At 55.7% G+C, this 13,932-nt stretch overlaps 6 protein-coding genes across 6 annotated transcripts; 3 read left to right on the top strand and 3 right to left on the bottom strand.

The window, feature by feature from the left end:
* Positions 1–887: 887 nt before the first annotated feature.
* On the bottom strand, positions 888–1,985 carry CGGC5_v016429 (Uncharacterized protein; the record flags this gene model as incomplete). The annotated part of the gene is made up of 1 exon (XM_032037500.1): positions 888–1,985. One exon carries the CDS (start codon positions 1,983–1,985, stop codon positions 888–890), a length of 1,098 nt encoding a protein of 365 aa, XP_031893388.1.
* A 649-nt stretch (positions 1,986–2,634) lies between these two features.
* EMP70 (Transmembrane 9 superfamily member 1) lies at positions 2,635–4,623 on the top strand (the record flags this gene model as incomplete). Its single annotated transcript, XM_032037612.1, has 2 exons — positions 2,635–4,498; positions 4,556–4,623. The coding sequence occupies 2 exons, from the start codon at positions 2,635–2,637 to the stop codon at positions 4,621–4,623; spliced, it is 1,932 nt and encodes a 643-aa protein (XP_031893387.1).
* Positions 4,624–4,900: 277 nt separating this feature from the next.
* MED4 (Mediator of RNA polymerase II transcription subunit 4) lies at positions 4,901–5,948 on the bottom strand (the record flags this gene model as incomplete). Its single annotated transcript, XM_032019333.1, has 2 exons — positions 4,901–5,745; positions 5,801–5,948. 2 exons carry the CDS (start codon positions 5,946–5,948, stop codon positions 4,901–4,903), a joined length of 993 nt encoding a protein of 330 aa, XP_031893239.1.
* Positions 5,949–6,237: 289 nt separating this feature from the next.
* Positions 6,238–7,061, top strand: CGGC5_v016432 (uncharacterized protein; the record flags this gene model as incomplete). Its single annotated transcript, XM_032019446.1, has 6 exons — positions 6,238–6,249; positions 6,347–6,396; positions 6,537–6,590; positions 6,791–6,884; positions 6,945–6,998; positions 7,053–7,061. 6 exons carry the CDS (start codon positions 6,238–6,240, stop codon positions 7,059–7,061), a joined length of 273 nt encoding a protein of 90 aa, XP_031893240.1.
* Positions 7,062–7,622: 561 nt separating this feature from the next.
* ALG10 (Dol-P-Glc:Glc(2)Man(9)GlcNAc(2)-PP-Dol alpha-1,2-glucosyltransferase) lies at positions 7,623–9,957 on the top strand (the record flags this gene model as incomplete). The annotated part of the gene is made up of 5 exons (XM_032019557.1): positions 7,623–7,847; positions 7,900–7,988; positions 8,046–8,620; positions 8,667–8,804; positions 8,852–9,957. The coding sequence occupies 5 exons, from the start codon at positions 7,623–7,625 to the stop codon at positions 9,955–9,957; spliced, it is 2,133 nt and encodes a 710-aa protein (XP_031893241.1).
* Positions 9,958–10,366: 409 nt separating this feature from the next.
* On the bottom strand, positions 10,367–10,834 carry CGGC5_v016434 (uncharacterized protein; the record flags this gene model as incomplete). Its single annotated transcript, XM_032019668.1, has 1 exon — positions 10,367–10,834. The coding sequence occupies one exon, from the start codon at positions 10,832–10,834 to the stop codon at positions 10,367–10,369; it is 468 nt and encodes a 155-aa protein (XP_031893242.1).
* Positions 10,835–13,932: the final 3,098 nt, after the last annotated feature.

Raw genomic sequence — 13,932 nt, forward strand, 5'->3', positions numbered from 1 at the left:
AAGCCCAGACGTGTTCGGTGGTTGTTTGAGTAGCAGAGCAATCGATGCTTTGTCCAGCGGAGTGTAGAAGGACAAGACAAAGCAACGAAAGGGGGTATGAAACTCTATAAAACCAATTGAGGAAAAAAAAGCTAAGGGAGCTCAACAGAACGAGGCGAACGTGGCAGACGGCAAGCCTAGGAAGCTCCAGGAGCTCTGGGCAGCTCACTGGCATGTGAGCTTCCCTTAACGTTGAGGTTAGGTCCGCGTCAAACCCCCGGCGGCTGGCAGACTGAGACGGCCGGCGAACAGGCCCACTGGTTATGAACGATTGACGTCACCAAGAACGCTAGGGGAGTCAATTGAAACGCCACAGGGAAGCATGTGAAATACGGGGTTAGCCCGGCCTAGCCCACTGTCCTGTGCCTGTCTTGACCTGACGCCAGGGAACTGCTGGGGGGCATGGGCCGCCGTTTGATCCAGCCCGCCTTCAAAAACCCCATTGGAAAAGTCTTTCGAAGGTGGCTGTCATCACTTGGGAAGACATGCGAAATCAAGGCCGAATGGTCGACTGTGGCAGGGCTATGCATAGTCCGAGGACCAAGACACCGCCGAGGCTACCCGCTGTTGGCTGCTACGCTGAAATGGTTGGGTGATCTAGACCCAGGTTGGATCGCGAATTTCGGAAGATTATCGCTGGCTGGCCGATCGGATTAGCTGCCGGTATGGTACTTCCCAGTCAACGAATTCCCATGGGCACACAACCAGGCCACACATTGACACAAACACAATTGCGACTCTAAAGCGTCGACTGAACTAGTCTAGCCCAGTCCAAGAACCTCGGCAAAAACTCCTTTCTTTTTGATGCTGAATACCTTTCGGCGCACTGTTGGGGTATCTCCGTCCGTCTATCGCTTGCCTCTGTCGCGTCTGCCCGCCTCCAGGGTCTTGACACGCTTCTGGAAACGCTCTCCCATCTCGGCTCTTTGGCCGCTGCCCCTCGGCCCGTCTGTCGTCTCTCTGCCGCGCTTCCGGCTCTTGTCGAGGAGATCGCGGGTACCGCCGCTCTTCTTGCGTGCAGTGAGTCTGTTGATGCGGTCCACGCCCTCTCCCAAGTCTCTCCATTCCTCTCCGCCAAATTGCATGCGACCACTGCGGCCGGTTCTCGCGTTCTCCTTAGCCTGCTCCTTCTTGCTCTTGGGAGCGAGACGGACAAAGTTGGTTTCTTCGTACTCGCGTCGTTCGTCCTCGTCCTTGCGCTCCGCCGCCGTCTTCATCCTGCGACCTCCAGACACAATGGTTGTACCAATACTTGGCTCTGCGAGGGGAGCGGTGGACATTTCGGTCTCGATAAACTCGTCCATGACAGCAGACTTGTGGGGGCGACGGTCGGTCTTCTCGCGGCGCTCCGAAGGCATGACTGTAGGGGCGATCCTTGGCGGACGGTAGACTCCATCCTTTTTGGCGGCTGCGACAGCGGCAGAGGCCGCGGCGGGACGGACGAAGGCGTCTGGTCGGGCTTGCATGGCGGAAGCCTTGAGGTCTTCCTCATCGTCGGACGCCTCGTCGCTGCCTGATTCGTCGTCGGACGCAGATTCGGAGTTGTCGCCGTTGCCTCCCTCCGCTGCCTCGGCGGCTTTGGCGTTTCTCTCGGCATCGTCCGCAGCGCGCAGGATCTTTTCAATCTGGTAGCGCAACTTGTCTTCGAGAGGGCGAACACCCTTCTCCAGGTAAAGTCTCAGTTCCACCAACTTCTTGACAACTGCCTGCGTAGTATCGTCGGCGTTCTCATCGTCGCTAGATTGCTTCTTGGCGTTGCGAAGCTTGAGCAAGATCAGGAAAACCAGATTTTGGAGGTAGGAAAGAAGAAGCTCGTTCTTGACATCGAGGAGCGAGATGCCGTTCTGAGGTGGCGCAATTGAATGCTTCGGGGCTGCGTCGAGCGAAGTCGTCAATGACTGTGTCAAAGAGTCCAGCAGAGCTGGCAGAGTGCTTGGTGCAGCCATTTTGACCTGGCGAGAGTGGCTGCGACTGGTGAAGAATTTTGAAGCAGCAACGTGAACAGGGACGCGACCCAAGAATTTTTTTTTTTTGCAACCGCAAAACCGATCTGCAGGTGCGGGACCCGGAACTGCGGGCTTGTGGATCCCCGACTGTCGGACCCCACCACCAGTGTTTCCTTCCCCTGCGCCACGGGCGGGACGCCGGGGAGACAATGTTCCGACAGGGAGCTCGGGCAAAGGTGACTAAGCCGCATTTGGGACAGTTGTTCGAGACGGGAGGCAGGAGGCAGCAAGCAGCTGGAGCTCCTGTGGAAGCAGTGACGAAGCTCCCAAACCTGACACAACAAAAAAGCAATTGGCCATCTGTCCACCTCGGGAGCTCTGTGCTTCCACACCCACGATCGCAGGCTCTTCCGTTTTTTCTTTCGAGTCATTTTTTCAACGCATCTCGCCTGGAGCTGAACAAACCCGGACGATCCACCGGCTGTAAGCCGCTTCGCGTACATATATCCAAGGGTACGTAATCGCGATCTATGGAGCTATTCCCATCGGTTTCATGTTTCACGCTACTGTTCTCTTGAACAGCGCAAACGCATCGCAATTCGCCGAGGCTGACGGCGAATATTGAACAGAGCTCTAGTATCTCCCCATAATGCAACTGCGAGATATGGCGCCTTCATCGGCGCTAGTCGCCTCGCTGCTGGCGATCCCGCAGCTGGCGTCCGCATTCTACCTGCCAGGTGTTGCGCCCACGTCCTACAAGAAGGGCGACGTCGTTCCCCTGTATGTCAACAGCATTAAGCCTGTCGCCGCTCCCTCCGACTCGCGACTGCACTCGATCGTATCCTACGACTATTACCACCCCGGATTCAAGTTCTGCGAGCCGTCCCCCGCGCCCGAATATGTGTCCGAAAGTCTGGGCAGTATCCTTTTCGGAGACCGCATTATGACCTCGCCCTTCGAGTTGCGCATGAAGAACGACGAGGTTTGCAAGCCGCTCTGCATCCAGAAGTATCCTCCGGCTGCTGTTGGCTTTGTTCGGCGCCGTATCGAGCAGGGCTACAGCTTGAATTGGCTCGTGGACGGCTTGCCCGCGGGACAGGAGATCTACGACGACTTCACGAACACAACGTTCTACAACCCCGGCTTTCTGATGGGAGGCGCCGACGAGCAGGGAAACATCATCTTCAACAACCACTATGACATCAACATCGAGTACCACCCGGTCAACGGCGACGAGACCCAACTCCGTGTTGTCGGCGTTGTGGTGGAGCCCAGCTCCCGTGCCTACCCTGGTCTGCTGGACTGCAACAACCAGATGGAGCCTATTATCTTCAACGAGGACAGCGGCGAAAAGGAGGTTAAGTTCTCTTACTCGGTCTATTGGAAGGAGTCCAAGACAGCCTGGGCAACTCGCTGGGACAAGTACTTGCATGTCTTTGACCCCAAGATCCACTGGTTCTGGCTCATTGACACTGCTATCATCGTGATTATCCTGATCCTCACTGTCATGTCCATCTTGGTCAGGGCCTTGAAGAAGGATATTGCTCGATACAATCGTCTGGACCAGATCAACCTGGACGATCTGTCGGGTACCTCGGTCATCGAGGATGGCGTGCAGGAAGACTCCGGGTGGAAGTTAGTCCACGGAGACGTATTCCGCAACCCATCCCACCCTCTCCTCCTTTCCGTTCTGCTCGGAAATGGTGTGCAGTTGTTCGTCATGGCCGGCTTCACGATCTGCTTCGCTCTTCTCGGCTTCCTGTCGCCGTCTAACCGTGGCTCGCTCGGTACTATTATTCTCCTCCTCTACACCATTCTGGGCTTTGTCGGCGGCTATGTCTCCTCGAGGACTTACAAGTCGATGCAGGGTGAGAAGTGGAAGATGAATATTGCACTCACCCCGATCTTGGTGCCCAGCATCGTCTTTGGCGCGTTCTTCTTCCTCGATCTGTTCTTGTGGGCCAAGCAGTCTTCAGGTGCTGTTCCTTTCACCACCATGCTCGTCATTATCGCCATCTGGTTCGTCCTGTCGGTCCCTCTGTCTTTTGCTGGATCGTGGATGGGATTCCGTGCTTCCGTCCTTGAGCCCCCCGTCCGAACCAACCAGATCCCCCGCCAGGTCCCGCCCGTCACGACCTACCTGAGGCCGATCCCCAGCATGCTGATCGTCGGTCTACTGCCGTTCGGTGCCATCTTCGTTGAGCTGTACTTCATCATGAGTTCGGTCTGGTTCAGCCGGATTTATTACATGTTTGGCTTCCTCTTCCTCTCCTACGGCCTTATGATCGTCACCACTGCCGCAGTCACGATCCTCATGGTCTACTTCCTTCTGTGCGCCGAGAATTACAACTGGCAATGGCGCTCATTCCTCGCTGCCGGCATGAGCGGCGGCTACATCTTTGCCAACTGCCTGTTATACCTTATCACTAAGCTGAACCTGAGTAACCTGGCCGGAACTGTGCTTTACATCGGATACAGCGCCCTCATTTCCTTCCTCTTCTTCATTCTGACCGGTAAGATTACCCACCACATAAGCACACCCGTTCGAACACGACGCTAACTTCGCACAGGCTCGATTGGTTACTTCGCTAGCTGGTGGTTCGTCAGGAAGATTTATGCCTCCATCAAGATCGATTAAGTGGCATAGTGTGGAGGCGTTGGCATGTGACGACCGAATCATGCTGTTGTATGATTACTTTATTTGTACGAATACTTGCTGAGCGTTGCATTGGTGTTGATGAGCAGCGCATATGCAGCGCTTTTGATCATGGGATTTCAAAATGCTCTCTTCCATTTAGATGTTTTAGACGGATGAAAGGTAGACGAAAAATGGATGCCACCATGTCCCAAAACGCCTGCTGTGATGCTTTTACTACTCCAGGGAGGTTGTGCACAGTGAGGTCCAACCTGCAAGACTATTCGTCGTCATCGTCGTCGTCCATGATGCTCGTGAACTGGAACTGCTTGTTCTTTCCAGCGGACGAGGCACCAGCGCCGACGGCCATGCTGTCACGTCTGTAAGCCTCCTGCTGCTCGCGGCGGATCCTCTCCATCTTCTCCTGGTACTCGCGGTTCTTCCTCTCCAGCTCGGCCTTCTCTTGCTCCTCGCGCGCCTTGCGCTCCTCCTCTTCCTTCCGCTTCGCCTCGGCGATCTGCGCTGGATCGTAGCCACGCGGTTCAATGCCTTGGTCCTGCAGTTCTTGGAACACCGCCATCGCACCGCTGCGGATCTGGAACTCGTTCGGCCACGGGATGAAGCTCGCGTTGAAGTGCGGGTCGAGGTGGTTGCGAAGACCATCGGGGAGAGATGTCGCGCCACTCGTCGTGGTTTGCTGCGTCGCAGCCAGGTCCCCTGAGCTGGTGCCACCGTTGATAACACCTGACGGGTCGGGTGTCTGGGTCTGGCTGGGTGTTGGAGCAGCGCTGACGGGCTGGCTTTGCATACCGTTTGCGCCGGGGGTCGTGGCTGCGGTCATGCTCGCGTTGGGGTCTGGGGCGGGCGTGCTGCCTTCCGTCGGTACGCCGTTTGTGATGGCTGCCGGGGGCATGGTGGTCTTGCTGATGCGGCGGGCGTAGTTGAGGAGCTCATCGTACTTGACGGGGTACTTTGGTCCGTTGGTGTACATCGTGATTTGGGTGGTGGTGATGTCCTTGCGGGTCGTAGCGAGACTCTGGAGTGTCTCTCGGATCTGGGAGTCAAGAGACGAAGTCGTCGCACGAAGCTGCTGCAGGCGCAGGTGGTTGTTCTGGTGAACTTGCACTAATTTTGAGGGTTAGCGGTGAGTTGTGAATAGCTTCATTCGAGAAGACTGTACCCTCATCGAGGCCTCTCGCGAGATCGTTGTCAGCTTCATGAAGGTCCAGTGCCTGTTTGGCATTCGGATGATATTTCGAAACCGACTCGATCAGACTGGCAAGAGCCTTCTCAACGCGCTCGAAGCGCGCATCGATGACTTTGTCCATGTTGGCGTGCCGAGCTCCTCGATCGCCGACGTCGGTTGAGCTGTGCTTGTGGAGGAAAGGATCGTTGCATTCGAGAAGCGCAAGGCTGAGCCGATTCAGGGCGAGTTGGGTGGGTCCTGTCGAAAACCAGCGCCGATTGGCTCCAGCTCTCTCAGCCAGTAGCCTGAGGCGCAATGGAAATCCGGCTTTTCCCGCTAAGAATCTCGCGCAACATCATCATTCTTTCACGATTCCCTTTTGCATCTGCAATTGAATATCCCAATTCGTCTGCACGACGCACACAGTCAAGATGGTCACTCCTGTAAGTCCGATGTCCGCCCAGAGGCTTTTCTCTTTGCTCAGAGCCTTTTTGAGCCACTGCGCAACCTACCATTTGCTGATCACTGCTTTCTCTGCAGCCCCGTGTTGGTACTCTGTACCCTACCTACCGCAGCAAGTTCGGCCCCAAGTACGTTCCTCGATAGCCCTGCGATTCCGAAGTACCTCCCTATTTCGATTTTCGACCCATCAACGTCATGAATGAACGATGCAATGCCTCGAGAATCTACGACGTCGAATCGGAGCAGTGGACTGACTGGGTGGATTTAGGTACAACACGGTCCCCAACGTCGCTGGCTGGACTGTTAGCCAGGTTATCAAGCTGTGAGTGTTCCCCGAACATCTGCGCCCTTCGAAGAAGCCCCCACGGCGCCCTCAAGAAACCTCAACACCCTCTTCCGTTCGGCCGGACACCCGAGATCAAGGCCGAAGGCAGGAGCCGGACACGGCCTCCGGTTCTCGGGAGCAACACGCCGCTGGAAGACCACGTATTTGGAGAGCCAAGTGCTGACTTTCTATTTCAGTGGTGTCCGTGCTGGTGGCTTCGGTGCCGCTGCTGGTATTGCTGCTCTGTTCTACACCTCTGGCATTCCCAGAATACAGAAGGACATCCTCCAGGTAAGCCAGGCCAACTGCTTAGAACCATTACGGGAGGATAGATGACTGATGCCCGCACAGAAGATTCCCATCCTCGGCAACCAGTTTGTCAAGGAGGTCCACCCCGCTGACAACGTAAGTCCCGCCCAAATAATAGCATATGTGAACAGCCTCTGACTTTTGGCCCAGCCTTTCTAAACAACTTCCTTTCACAACTATGTTTTCCTGGATAGACAAAGGGAAAGCATTGTGAGCTGGAGTTATGAGACCATGGAGAGTTCTCCCTCTGAGGAGTGTATAAAAGATGCAATAGACTCTTAAACTTCACTTTGTTTGACTTTGGACTAACTGCTCTGTTATATGTGATTTGAACCTTGACCAACTATTTAATCTCAATACTGTGATAATATCCAGATGTTCTGCTGCAAACATGTCACTGATCTTACCTGTGCGGCTGATTTACCAACTTCAATATGCACCGTGCACATACAGTGCGAAGACGCGTAACCTCTCCCATTTGAGCGTTTGGCGAACTGTTCACTTTCATCTCACTTCCACAGTCAGGAGGCCCGACTTTGGCAGCAGACCAGCTTTCGTATTGAGGCAGAAACGCCTCAGTTTTCTTTTTCTTTCGACTTCGGGTTCTCTTCCGCTTCCTTTTCTCAACTGGGTTCTCATGCGGCCTTCATAATTATTTTCATCAACCAGCCTGTCCTTTCCGCTCCAACGGCACCTCAGGGTGTCTGTCTTACAACCATCATGAAGGCTATCGAAGCCTACGTCGATGGGCTCAACCTCCTCTCAATCATTGTGCTCTACACGCTTCTGTGGTTGATTACTCCGAGACTCCCTAACCCGACACCATCGGGTCCCAAGACCAACAAGCTCTACGATGGCTTGATGCGCGTCTCCTACAGCATCATCTTCATCGTTGGATGGGCTTGGTGCAGCAATGTCATGTCGCATGTGGAGGAGCCGTACCTGGTTGGTCAGAACAGTTCAATTTCATGCGGCTGCACTCGTTGACACTACATAGGATGAAGTCTTTCATATTCCACAGGCTCAGAAATTCTGCCAGGGAAGGTGGACGGAATGGGACGACAAGATCACGACTCCTCCCGGCTTGTAAGTTGCCCTCCTAGACCAGCACCTATGCCCAGCACCCGTCGCTAACGTCCTCAGGTACGTCCTTTCAAAGTACTACCTCGCCATGATGCTGCGTCCCGAGTGCTCCGTCTTGGACCTGCGAGGCGTCAACATCATCGCCATCATCGGCCTCGGCATCCTGGCCACGCACTGCCGTCATCTCATCGAGACCCGTCGCAACGACGCCAAGTCCCCAGCGCCGCCCGTGGTGCTGTCTTTCTACTCGATCCACACGGGCTGGAACATCGCCTTGTTCCCCGTCCTGTTCTTCTTCTCCGGCCTCTACTACACCGACGTCGTCTCGACCTTGTCCGTCCTGGTTGCCTATTACCACCATCTGCGCCGCGTCCGCGAGGAGAGAAGCTCGTTCCTCAGTGACCTGACTACGATCATTCTCGGAGTAGTGACCCTGACGATGAGACAGACGAACGTTTTCTGGGTAGTCGTGTACATGGGCGGCCTCGAAGCTGTATCGGCGGTCAAATCCCTCCGTCCCGCCCCTGCTAAGAAGCCCGAGTTCGGAACTCTGTTGGATTGTGCCAAGTACTACGGATGGAGGTACTCCCTAGGAGACATTCACGATCCTCCCCTGAATACTGCCTGGCCAGATGGTACGTCTCCTACATTTCAATACCATGTCCTCCGCTAACCAGTCAGATCTCGTTGTCTCCGCGCTCAGTATCGGTGTAGCCGCCATATTCAACCCCTTCCGCGTTTTGAAGAAGGTCTGGCCGCACATCACCATCATGGGCCTCTTTGCTGGGTTCGTGGCGTGGAACGGCGGTGTCGTACTCGGTATGCCACATCGTTCTCCATTGGCTTATTGATCTAACAACTTGCAGGTGACAAATCCAACCATGTCGCAACGATCCACCTCGCCCAGATGCTCTACATCTGGCCAATGTTTGCCTTCTTCTCCTTCCCGCTGTTCCTCCCCTCGGTCATCTCTGTCCTTCGCTTTGCCCATGGTCTTTTCACCTCCGTCTTTGGCACGGTTGCCACCAAGGAGACATCAAAGGCGTCGACCAAGAACCCCAAGACGGGAACCGACAAGGACGTACCGACGAAGAAGCAACCGCAAGTCTCTGCCGCATACGCCCTCCTGCAGACCGTCGTCGGGAACAAGCTGTACCAACTCGCCCTCACGCCCTTCCTCGTCGCCCTTACCTTGCTCGTCGTCAAATTCAACACAATCATCCACCCCTTCACCCTGGCAGACAACAGACACTACATGTTTTACGTCTTCCGCTACACGATCCGACGACCCGGCCTGTTCCGCTACTACCTCATCGTCCCTTACACCGTCGCCCGATGGCTGTGCTGGGACGCTCTCAGCGGCTGCGCACAGGGCGGCTTCCTCTCAGATCACACGCAGGACTGCTCGGGACAGTATTCCCACCTCCGCCCCGGGCCATTTGACAACAGCCCCTTCAGCGCCGCAAGCTCGCAGCCCCGTCCGGAGAAGCCACCTTCCACCGAAGCCCTCCAAAGCGAAGTTGCGAGCGAGAAGGAGGGCGAAGACGCCAAGTACCACCCTTACGCCCTCATCAAGCTCGACGAGCCGACCTCAAACAGCACGGAGCCCACGTCGTCGTCGACGGCGATCCTGCTGCTATTAGCGACCACTCTCTCCTTGATGACGGCGCCCCTCGTCGAGCCGCGGTACTTCATCCTCCCCTGGGTCTTCTGGCGGCTCCTCATCCCGGCGTGGAAGGTCCACGAGCACGCGGTCACCCACCCTGTCCTCACAAAGCTCGAGGGTCTTCCGATCATTGGTGCGCTGGTTCGATTCAGCAAGAAATTCGACGTCAGGCTGGTGTTGGAGACATTGTGGTTCATCTTGGTCAACTTGGTGACCATGTACATCTTTATCGCCAAGCCCTACAAGTGGAGAGACGAGAATGGGCGGATTCTCGATGGCGGCCGGATGCAGCGTTTCATGTGGTAGAGCACCACCACTGCCTTACCTTTCCCATGGCACATGTACAAAGAACGCGTAAATAAAGAGACGAGTGATGAGGTGAAAATTGTATTGTAATCTGTTCAGTGGTCTTGCCCAACTTGATGCTTTTCTCTTTTTGCGTAGCAATGTTTGCACTTTCATGTGTGCTCTAACCCTACGACGTAGGATTTGTTCGTCGTCGAGAAACAACAAGAAATCATTAACCCATCCGTAAACGCCGTCCCGAGGTCCCGAAATCCTCGGGGTGTTCAATGTGCCGAACTTTGTCGGTTTTGTTCGTTTAATGATGCCCTTGTCCCATGTCCGCCTATGTACCCAATGTCATGCCCACTTCGTCGTGTCCCTGTCATTCTCTCGATGTATTTTCGTCATCGTCATCATCCTCTTGTCGGTTCTATAAGCTCAGTCGATCGAGACTCAAGCCATCGTTGCTGCGCACCCTCCGTACGACGCCGAGCTTGAAGAACTTTTCCTCGCCGCCCGCTGTCCGCCCACCGATGTACCACTTGTCGGCACCCAGAACGTCACGGAACCCCTCGCTGCTGCTGTCACTTCCTCGTCGTCGGTTCGGGTGGCTTCCGGGAATCGGGATACCGCCGCGGGGCGAGTGTAGCGGGTACTGGTTCACGACGCCTGATGTTGAACGCGTCGCGGAGTTGGCGGCAGCGGTGGCGGTGGCGCTACTTGATGATGCGGCATTTGAGGATATCGCACGCGGTGCCGAGGCGGCGGACTGTGTTGCGTAGGATGCTGAGGACGACGTCTGCGTGGAGTGCTTGTTCGGTTGCTGCGCGGACAGAGCGGTGGATTGGCGGAAGGAGGAGAAGAAGGTAGAGAGGAAGAAGGGGCGTTGGGAGGGCATCGTGGCTATCGTTGACTGTTCGCCCAGCCAAATGTCGATGATGGAGGAGGTGAGACGCGTGGTTGCTGAGCCCGACTCCCCGTGCGTGCGTTGGTGCGCCGCGAGAAAAATCGGTCGGGGGGGGGATTGAGGGGAGGGCACAAGGACGTTATTGTATTTTGACGTAAGTGCCTGGACGGGGAGGTTTCCGGTTCCAAACGATAAAATCAAAAACTCGATCGGGGGACCCCTATTCTTTCTTTCCCTTCTTGTTTTTGGCTCTGGAGCGTGTAGTGGTCGTCCGGGTTGCTGGGGGTTATGCTGTCATCCGTGCCCGTGCCGGGTTGGTCCTGGAGTAGAAAGTCCAAGCTTGCGCTCCAAGACGGTTTCGCACGGGAAAAGAAATGAGCAGCCGCGGGGAAGCCGTTATTTGCGTGTTCAGTCGTCTGTCGAAGGGGTCGTGTTCTCCGAAGAATGTCAGTCCGGGGATGGCTCGCTGTCGTCGGTGATGTATGGCGGAGGTAGAAGTGGAAGAGGGAGCGAGTCGGTCGGTACTCGATCCCGTGGGCGGGATTTCGATCGCGGAGGAGTGTGGAAGCGAGTGATCGGCGGCAGAGAGTTGGCAGGCCGCAGATAGAGCGTAGGGCTTTTTTGGGGGGGAGCGTGTGCGTGGGAGAGCGCAGCAGTTGTGCGGCGTGGTGTTTGGTGAGGTCGTGTCGTTCCGGCGTGAAGATCCGGGGAGGTGTGTGTGGTTATCGGATGCAAGTTGGGTGAATAAATCCTGACGTCGACTCACTTGTGGCCCGCCAAACTGAATGATGGAGGGGGAGGCCCGGCTGGATGAGGAATGGCGATGGAAGGGCTGGCAAGGGGGTGGGAGCGCTTCCAAGTTCCAGCGGTCAGCGATAGGAGTCTCTCAGTGGTCGGTCGCGCAGGAGACACCGGAGTCTGGCTGTAGTCTGCATGCCCAGCGCACTCTTTGCTCCACGGCTTCCAAGCAGCGCAGCTGTTGGCACGCAGTTGCTGGCACTCAGGGCGCATCCAGTGCCTCCCCCTTCCATTTCCCCCTCCATTCGGCCAATCCCGGAAGCGGACGAGACTGGCCAGTGCACCGTCTGGGGGCTCCGCAGTGAGTAATGACCAGGTCGCGATAGGTCAGGGCGGGGATTGGGGGAGGGGGGCGGTGGACATCCAGGTCACGTTGCCTGGTTTTGTGGGTACGTACCTCGCTACCTATCCCCGACCCGACTGCGACTGTGGAGATTCGGCTTCTGGGAAGGAGAAGTCGGGGAAAGGGCGCCCCTCGGTCGGGCTTTCCTTCGTCCTGGCCTGGTGTGACATTCACAAGCACCCAGCACCAATACCTCCCTCAGCTGCTTATCTTATCCGTCTTATCCTTATCCGAGGTCCATCGATCGATGCAGATGCACCCCAATGATGCCCAGCGCCCAGTGACAGAATGGAAGCCAGTGACATGATAACGATGCACACCAAGACACAACAACCTGTGGGCTGCACTGCAACTGCAACCGCAACAAGAAACGTCTCCTCGTGCGTCTTCCCCAGATTTTTGGAATTTGCCTTTCTGCGGCTTGTGTCAGTCACTCATGTCGGTCCAACCTTCGTCTTGTCTAAAAGTCAGTCAAGTGTCTAGGCGTCTGCCTTCTTGACTTCGACTTTCTTTCGTCTCCCGCATCCGCGCCATCCCACACCACCTTCGTCCACCACGAACATGCCTGGTCCCTGCCATCAACCATGATCTGATAATTCTCAGTCCTCTTGAATCATCTCGTATTCTATTGGCCAGCCCGAGTAAGGCCCAGCAGCGCAGCGCAGATCTGGAACCGAAACGCCAGGAAGATGCGGCGGCACAGCTGTGCAACAAACCGTAGGATTGCAGCTGGACTACTGCGGATATGCAGCCACCTACGATAGTCAACCTCGTTTAACACGGTTGGTTGGTCGGGTGCCTTCTAGGTCCCGTTGGTTCGCATTGTCAACTCAACTGACAGCTCGCCCTGTTTGCTCCGTCCGTCCACAAGCCATCCGCCCAGTCTCTGGCGCTACCCGAGATGCGAGGTCATCACTGATCAAGGCTCGGCGGCACACCCAACACCATCCTTCTGCCGCCGCGCTTTGCGGCATTTGTGAACACAACCTGTGCATCGCGGCTCCGCTTCGCATTCCAACATGACGCTGCCTACCTTACTTACACCCACATCCTTGAACTAAACCGACGTCAGAACGACTTGTATCCCTCTGACACAGTCCTTCATTTAGTACACATTGTGTTTGGAAGGATACCTTGCCCTACTACCTCGGCCTTTATTGGTCTCCTCGTCCGAAGTCACCCCTTATGGGAGAGCCTTAACCTCCTTAGCCCGCAGCTCCTCCCGCTTCCTTCGCAAGCTCGCAGGCGTTCCTCGGGCGTTCCTTCTCCACACTCAGGTACCACCAGATCGTTCCAACGTTGCGGTTTGTCCCGATGACATTAAAGGATTGCCCGCGAACCACCATCGTATGACTTGCTTCCACCCAAGGCTTTCGACAGAACCCTCAGGTTGTCAGGTCCCGTTTAAACACCTTCCTTCAAGGCCGAGCAGCAGCCGGCCAACCGGGTCTCCTCCATTACAGACTTTGCGTCTGTATCGCCCGGTCCCTCCCCCTCGATCCCATCTCGACCTTGGGTGGTTTGGAAACTTGCGGGGTTTTGCGGGGTTGGCTTGCGTCTGGAGCAAGCCACCATGCCGTCCGAGACTCCAGCACCCAGCGCTGAAGGACTCTCCGTTTGCCCGCCTCTTGGCGTTTCGCTTTGCCGTCTGAGATTATCGGCTGTCCGCGTCGAGTGAGGACTGCTGCCCGGCAAGTGCTTTTCGACGGCACAGGTCACTGACTTACGCCGACATGCTATTTCTGGCTTCAGATGATTTGCTCGAAGCCACGCAAATCAATTGAGGGTCATCTTCGTCGGCTACATTCGGCAGGTATGAATTTCATTTACAACGTTCAACTCACTCCTTTCGTGGTCTCTCAAACGACGACATAAATGAAGGGAGTTGCTTAAACATAGTACAAAGATATTTCACAATATGATTGGTGAAGGACCGATAACTATGCTT

The sequence above is a fragment of the Colletotrichum fructicola genome, assembly GCF_000319635.2.
Source record: "Colletotrichum fructicola Nara gc5 chromosome Unknown KSG_Nara_v1_contig10, whole genome shotgun sequence".
Classification (NCBI taxonomy): domain Eukaryota; kingdom Fungi; phylum Ascomycota; class Sordariomycetes; order Glomerellales; family Glomerellaceae; genus Colletotrichum; species Colletotrichum fructicola.